The sequence below is a fragment of the Paramacrobiotus metropolitanus genome, unplaced genomic scaffold, assembly GCF_019649055.1.
Source record: "Paramacrobiotus metropolitanus isolate TYO unplaced genomic scaffold, Prichtersi_v1.0 Parri_scaffold0000024, whole genome shotgun sequence".
Taxonomy (NCBI): Eukaryota; Metazoa; Tardigrada; class Eutardigrada; order Parachela; family Macrobiotidae; genus Paramacrobiotus; species Paramacrobiotus metropolitanus.
This window is the reverse complement of record NW_026570244.1, coordinates 403,929-411,796: the sequence shown is the minus strand read 5'-3', so window position 1 is coordinate 411,796 and position 7,868 is coordinate 403,929. Positions and strand designations below refer to the sequence as shown.

Below are 7,868 nucleotides of genomic sequence, written 5' to 3'. Positions count from 1 at the left end.
CTTCAAACCAGCTGAATTTTCGTAGGATATCAACAAAATGAGGCACTCGTAAAATGCCAAATAATAAGTATTGCACTTTATTCCGCAGTGTGCGGCTTCTGTGTTCAAGCAGAAGCAGTGTTCTGTGCTTTCTTTTTAAAAAGAAAGGCAAAAGTAGCGACGCATGGTACGAATTAGGAGTTAAAAAGTAAAGTGAAAGTCCACTTCCCGCGCGAAACGCGAAACCACCAGAGATCATTTTTACTGCGGAAATTGCGGGAGTTTTGATTAAAATGGTAAATTCGTACGCTGGTGACCAAACTATTCGAAGTGTGATTGTTACCAGACGAAGTGTGCTGCCAAAAGTGTCAGGTAGCCGTATAATGAAATTGGAGTGTGTTTGCAACCCCCTGATAAACGAAACGATACGACCCCCAGTAAACGATATTTTTACTCTCATTATAGACAAACTTTTCGGATAATGGTAATAAAAAACAACGTCATCAAGAACGACAACCTTTTGATCACATTGGTGACATGGAAAGCTGACATTTCTGATTATCTGTGACATTTTAAAACTGCAGTATAATCATTTTTAAATCCAGAAGTTCTAACTATAATTCGGAAACAAAAATTGTCGTGCATATTTGCAATTTTGTTTCGGTAACCGACGCACAGACACACTGAGTTGCATGTGGCGTGAATATATACGGCCAGGTTGCATGTGTGCATCGAGTAACACACACCGCTGTGCATTTGGTGGCGGTGACCGACGCACAGACACCACATTTTTCAATATCCTTGAACATAGAAGACCTTCGCGACGCTTCGGTCGATTAATGCCAGCGGCAACATGGGCAGTACAAGCAAGAGTATGAAAAGCCGGCAAAATATGCTTGAGCGTATCCCGGCGTGGAATGCCGGCCGGTGTATCGTAGGCACACATTGCTGAGCCGGCCGCCGGCGGCCAGGGTCAAAAAGAGGGAGGAATTCTGAGAGGGAGGAATTTCTGCGTGGTCAAAAAGAGGGAGGAATTTCTGAAGCGAGGGAGGGAGGAATTTTGATATGGTCAAAAGAGGAGAATTTTTCGAAGTTCAAATGAAGTACTTAGGGACCTCGAACCCAGGTCACCGAGGTCGCCACCGAGGTTTTCTCATTGAGGTGGGCGAACGAAGCGGGCCTGCGTTTCTAATTCAAGACATGTTGAGGGTTCGACGAAACGGAAGTTCCAGTGACCTTTAGGTCGCCACGTGACCTTTGGATTGCCACCGATTTTCATGGTGATTCCTGTACACTTTGACATTCAGTACTCTGAACTGAAGTACTCGGGGACCTCGCACTGGGCCCCCGAGGTCGCCATCACGACATGTACCATATATACACAGTGTGATGTGCTGAATGGAATTAAGGTACTCGGGGACCATCGAACCCGGGTCCCTGAGGTCGCCACTACGATATGTACTACCTATACACAGGTTGCTATGCTGAGTCTAACTGAAGTGCTGGGAGTTCTCGGACCCGCGTCCCCCAAGTCGCCACCACGATATATATTTTATAGAAGTATGCATACTAGTTGATGTGATTTATCAACCACTGCTGGAGGAAGTAGAAACCGAGAATATTTCTAAATATTCATAAATGTTTCTAATTTTTTTCGCTAATATTTCTTATTATATTTCCACATATTCCTAAATATATTTCTTAATATTCCAGATATTTTTCAATATATTCCTGACATTATTTCAACATATATTTTCATAGAGGTCGCCACCGAGGTTTTCTCATTGAGCGGGCGAACGAAGCGGGCCTGCGTTTCTAATTCAAGACATGTTGAGGGTTCGACGAAACGGAAGTTCCAGTGACCTTTAGGTCGCCACTTGACCTTTGGATTGCCACCGATTTTCATGGTGATTCCTATACACTTTGACATGCTGAGTCGAACTAAAGTACTCGGGGACCTCGAATTGGGTCCCCGAGGTCGCCATCACGACATGTACCATATATGCACAGTGTGATGTGCTGAGTGGAATTAAAGTCCCCGGGGACCACCGAACCCAAGTCCCAGAGGTTGCCACTACCATATGTAACATATATTCACTGTTTGCTATGCTAAGTCGAGCTGAGGTGCTCCGGGACCTCGGAACCGCGTCCCTCGAATCTACAATTATGTTTTAACACATTTCTGAATGAATTGTTGATTATTCCAAAATTATGTTTTCTGATATTTCTGTACGTATCTCTACAACTTTTAAATATTTCTAGATATTTCTTAATATTAGATCCGCTAGGCTAGTTCACATCGTGTCTACAAGTTCACATCTATGCGTTCTCAATCTCTATACGAGTATGCGTGCAGTCGAACCGACAGTAAATTTTTTCAGCGAGACCAACCGACAACCACGCTCACAAGTGGATTATTTTTCATATAACAGCCACCCGTGAAAGGGCTTGGTATCGTTTGCACTGTATGCGTGGTACAGGTGACAGCCATCCGTGGATGGTTGGCAGTCGCTTGCACTATGTGCACGGTTGTCGGTTGGTCTCGCTCAAAAAATTTACTGTCGGTTTGACTGCGTGCATCCTCGTATAGATATACTGTTCTCAGAGTGTTCTGTATATAATATACCGGGTATATATATATCGGTTCCAATGAATTTATTCTCCTATATATTTCATATGCATCCATCTGCACAGGATAAGTTAACAAATGATGAAAAGCGATTCGCAATAGAACTTAACTCACTGTGTTAAGTGATGAATAAAAAATGAGATAAAACTCGCTCGAATAAAAGTAAATGAAAATCCTAAAAATCTTCTGGCTGTTTAATTATTTTTTATTTTAAAAATCCGAAATATGAAAGTAATTCATGATTTTTAAAAGGAAATTAAAATGTTTCTCTTAACTTTGCAATTACTGCCAAAATCAAAATCATTTTAACTAAAAATATTTTTGAAAAAAGTTGTATTTGCCCGTTCAATTAAAATTTGAATTCGGACTTTCGAACGGATTCCTAAATTTTCCTTTTTAATTTGAAGGCAGTTATTTTGAAAGCAGTATGCAGTTAATTTTTGAAACAGAAATTATAATTAATTGCATATTATTCTTGGATAATTTTGCATCTTTTAAAAAAACAATATAGTCAAAATCAATTGGAAACGCGCGATACTGGGAAGAACGTACGATGTATGCAAAACTCCGACAACAAAACTTTGATGGTGCTGTGTACTGAAGTTATACAATGAGATGTCAATCATTCCTCCATAGTGCTTTAAAATAATTTTAAAAAACCGTGCAAATTTAGTGGTTGTCCGTACACGAGCGTGAACGCGTTTTTTTGTGCGCAACAACTGATCGGTAAGATTTCACGCGGAAGTGACGGAACCAAATTTTTGGAAATCTTTCCAAGCTTAAGAATAATTTTTTTCGATGCCTGTAATGTGTTTATGAAAAAAAATTGCTAGATCAGTTGTTTGGTATGAAAACGGTTCACATACTTATGCGCATTTACATGTACGATTGTAACAAGATGGTTCATAATAAAATTTAGATCTGCAACTAAAAGCCCTATCTGCTAGGCTGATTCTGCAGCTTCGGCACTTACGTGTAAATGCTTAACGCATTCGTTTCCTTATACATTTTAAATTTGAAACCGCAGCCCGCTTGTCCTAAGGGGGGTGTATGAGACCTTATACTACTCGGGTAGGAGATACTACACATTGTATAAGATTTCAATGAGTTTTAAAACAAACCGGCACATTACGAAACATTGTGTCATGTGTAGTTATGTTACAACGTGTCATCCGCAGATAAAGGAATATGAATTTATGAATTTATGATCGAAAGCTTGCGGTAACCATTAAGAAATTCATTCTGAAAGTGGTGTTCGAATTTATCTCTACAGTAGCATTACATAAAGTAATTTGTTTAGAACAAAATCAGCAGGGATAGAAACGTAGAGGTTCTGGTTAGATATAATTCGACATGCCATGGATTTTAATACTTTGAAATTTAGGTATTTTAACGGTTTTTGAAAACCTGGTTTTATTAACGAGTTTTATGTTAACGGTATTTTAATTTTCAATTATTCTCAACACTGTAATCAGGATTTCAAAGTTTTCGTTTTATGTAATACAAAATGGTAGAGCAAGTAAGAAGTAGAAATATTTTAAAATGTTTTAAAAGAAGTAGAAATATTTAAAAAGTAATAACATAATTAGTATATTTATGAAACATTCAGTATTGTATCAAGAAATAATTATATATATCCGAACCTATCGAAAAATACCAATTAGTATTTTCTGAAATATCTAGAAATATATTTACATTTTAAAAATAAATTTAGAAAAATGTTAAAATATATAACAAAAAAATATTCATAGGATTAAAGAGAACTATTGAAAAAATATGTAGAAATATTTTGGAATAATCAAAATATTTAGAAATATTATATTTAGAAGTATTAAGAAATATTTAGAAATTGTAGAAATATGTGCAGAAATGCGTGCAGAAATACCAAAGTTTAATATTAGAATAATCAAAACTAAATTCAGAAATGTGTTAAGACGTATTTGCAGATATACTTTTTACTATGAAAATATATGTTGAAATAATGTCAGGAATATATTGAAAAATATCTGGAATATTAAGAAATATATTTAGGAATATGTGGAAATATAATAAGAAATATTAGCGAAAAAAATTAGAAACATTTATGAATATTTAGAAATATTCTCGGTTTCTACTTCCTCCAGCAGTGGTTGATAAATCACATCAACTAGTATGCATACTTCTATAAAATATATATCGTGGTGGCGACTTGGGGGACGCGGGTCCGAGAACCCCCAGCACTTCAGTTAGACTCAGCATAGCAACCTGTGTATAGGTAGTACATATCGTAGTGGCGACCTCAGGGACCCGGGTTCGATGGTCCCCGAGTACCTTAATTCCATTCAGCACATCACACTGTGTATATATGGTACATGTCGTGATGGCGACCTCGGGGGCCCAGTGCGAGGTCCCCGAGTACTTCAGTTCAGAGTACTTCGGAATGTCAAAGTGTACAGGAATCACCATGAAAATCGGTGGCAATCCAAAGGTCACGTGGCGACCTAAAGGTCACTGGAACTTCCGTTTCGTCGAACCCTCAACATGTCTTGAATTAGAAACGCAGGCCCGCTTCGTTCGCCCGCTCAATGAGAAAACCTCGGTGGCGACCTCGGTGACCTGGGTTCGAGGTCCCTAAGTACTTCATTTGAACTTCGAAAAAATTCCTCCCTCTTTTGACCACGAAATTCCTCCTCTCAAAATTCCTCCCTCTTTTTGACCCTGGCCGAGCCGGCTGGGCAGTCGTTTAATCAGCCAGCGAGTCCCTTTCGGCCTTCACTTGCCCGGGTGTCCAGGAGCTACAAGATAATTAGTTTCCGGTTATTTTCAAAACTATATTAATTATGCTACGTATACGCAGTCGTACTGTTATACCTTTTCAACAACGGTGGCTTAATTTCAGCCGTTCTTCATGTTTTTTTTTATTACTTTTATGCAAAGGTCACGAAGTAATGGGCTGCCAAACGATGAACATGTACCTTCCATTGACAGACCGCGTTTAGCGGTAGCATCAATCGATAGCCGGGCCCGTGCTGGGGCAACATGGCCGGGTGAGCAAAATCGCCAGCGATGCTTAAGCGCGATAGAATTGTAATAATTATTAACCTCTGCAGCAAACCTTATAGGTTAAAAGCAGTAAATTAAATTAAAACCCTCCCGAAAGATGTGCTTATAAAAGCTAGGTTTTCTAGCAATAAACAATGCCAAACTACTGGGTAGCGTTTTACAGATTTTGCACTAAGACTCGTCCATGGCCGGCTGGCAGCGTGCCCAACCTGCACGGCTATCGATTGATGGTCGTCTGAGGTCGGTCTATCGCTGGAAGATGCACCTTCCTCGTAGGTCTTGCTTCTGGACAGTAGCCACTTCCGATTGCAAGCTACCGGTGTAGTTCTACAGCAGAGGCTTACCTTTGAAGGGCATGGCGTTGTTAGAGACTGCTGGTCGTCCGCTAAGCCAGTCCCCGTTTGATCGGACGGTGAGCTCCAACCGTTTAAGCTCCATCAGCAGTTGGTAGACGCGCAGTCCCACCAGCACCGTCAACAGCAGGATGAGGAGCGCCAGCCGGGTAATGTCTTCCCACGATAAACATGTCCCGTCCACCATAGGTTCGGCGCCGTCTTCCGGAAACGGCGTCAAACTGAAGTTCATGGCCCGGCTGGATAGCTCCTTACCCATTGCTGCAATAACAGCATCGGTTACCGGTATTTACCGGTACAGCGTTGACAGTTATCGTCTGTATAATATCGGTTCCATTTCCGTTGTGCATAATACGTAGACATATATATATAAATGTACATACACGTATATATACATATAGGAGGAATTTAGCTGCTGAGGCCAGCACTCCCTGTTCTTGATGCCGTCACCCGCCTGGAGTGTGACGTTACGGTATTACATACGGTTAAATCAGGCGCGGTACACAAGCACCATGTTTAGCCCCAACGTACAACTCCAGCCGGCTGACGGCAGCAAGTTCAGGGAGTGCCTGCCTCAGCAGTTGAATTCCCCTTATATACTATATACAGTATACATGTACATCTATATACACGTGTGCATAATATATATACCTATACATATATTTATATACATACATATAATATTATACATATATTGTAGAGATCTTTATACGGATTTTACAAGGACGATGCTGGCATATATGTGATATATAGATGACAGCATCGCTCTTGTGGAATGCAGTTCAACGAAGAATTAATTACCCCAGTTAGCGCGAGACGGAACGGCACATAACATACACATGGCTGCTAGTATAAAAAATATCTCCAGGCTGCAAATTAACGTAGAAAGTAAAAGCCGATCGTTTCTTATGCACCAGCGTCGAATGACTGGTCGCGGACGTATTCGGCCGCCTCGGGCGCTTATTTCCGTCGGCAGAGTGATTTCTCGGCATTCTTATCGTGAAACGGCAAAGTGCGCCTGTGCGGTGCGAGTATGCGTGAACGCTGTAACGCATTATAAACATAATTATACCGCGGCGGACTGCGGACGTACAGCACAACACAATTATCTGATATGCTGCTGTTTTCCAGCCAGCGTGGTTTGCTGATCGAATCATCTTGGTCTGCGTAACATAATAACCGCACAAAATAAGCAATACTCGAGCGCTGTACCCAGTGTACTGCACTCGCATAATTTTATTACACCGGAAGTGTTTGAGGTTAGCGTAATAATTTGCTGCACAATACGCGCAGTATCCGCCGGTAATGTTTCACGCGTTTATAGTTTATACCGCTCGAATGCGCATAATATTATCAGAGCTGTGCTCTATGGTTACTTCGACTTTGCAAAGATTTGATCACTTTAAAACTTACGTTGACGTTTTCGTACAGTGGTCACCAGATTGCATATATACTAAAATTTTCTAGTAAAACAACGTTAACACAGCAACGCCAGTTGCCAGAATGAGTGGGAAAACCGAATTGAAAAACTGGTATTCTTCGCTCGAAAACTTCAAAGCCACCGATCAGTGCCGTATATATGGAACGTTTCGTACCAAAGAAAAAAACTGGAACGTTTTTTTCCTTCTTGTAGTCACTGTAGTCATCTGTAGACAACCTGTAGACACCCTGTAGACGACCTAGGTATACATCCTAAGAAAACCTAAGAAACCAGGTGACTACAGTATGTATACAATGGTGTCTACGGGCTGTCTACAAGTGACTACCGGTGTATACAGGCAGAGTATCGAGATGAACCTGAGAAGGGCTGCCTATACAGCGAGCCAGACATCCGTAGACAACCTGTAAACACCGTTAGACACGCT

General features: G+C 40.7%; 1 protein-coding gene across 2 annotated transcripts; it reads right to left on the bottom strand.

The window, feature by feature from the left end:
- Positions 1–5,338: 5,338 nt before the first annotated feature.
- Positions 5,339–6,872, bottom strand: LOC129587376 (uncharacterized). Of its 2 annotated transcripts, none has more exons than XM_055481093.1 (3): positions 6,805–6,872; positions 5,995–6,264; positions 5,339–5,382 (listed from the first exon to the last, which is right to left on the bottom strand). In XM_055481093.1, exons 1-3 carry the CDS (start codon positions 6,842–6,844, stop codon positions 5,360–5,362), a joined length of 333 nt encoding a protein of 110 aa, XP_055337068.1. In that variant the 5' UTR covers positions 6,845–6,872; the 3' UTR covers positions 5,339–5,359. The 2 variants fall into 2 exon arrangements, with proteins under 2 accessions (XP_055337068.1, XP_055337069.1); XM_055481094.1 differs by lacking the exon at positions 6,805–6,872 and adding an exon at positions 6,679–6,706.
- Between the last annotated feature and the right edge of the window lie 996 nt (positions 6,873–7,868).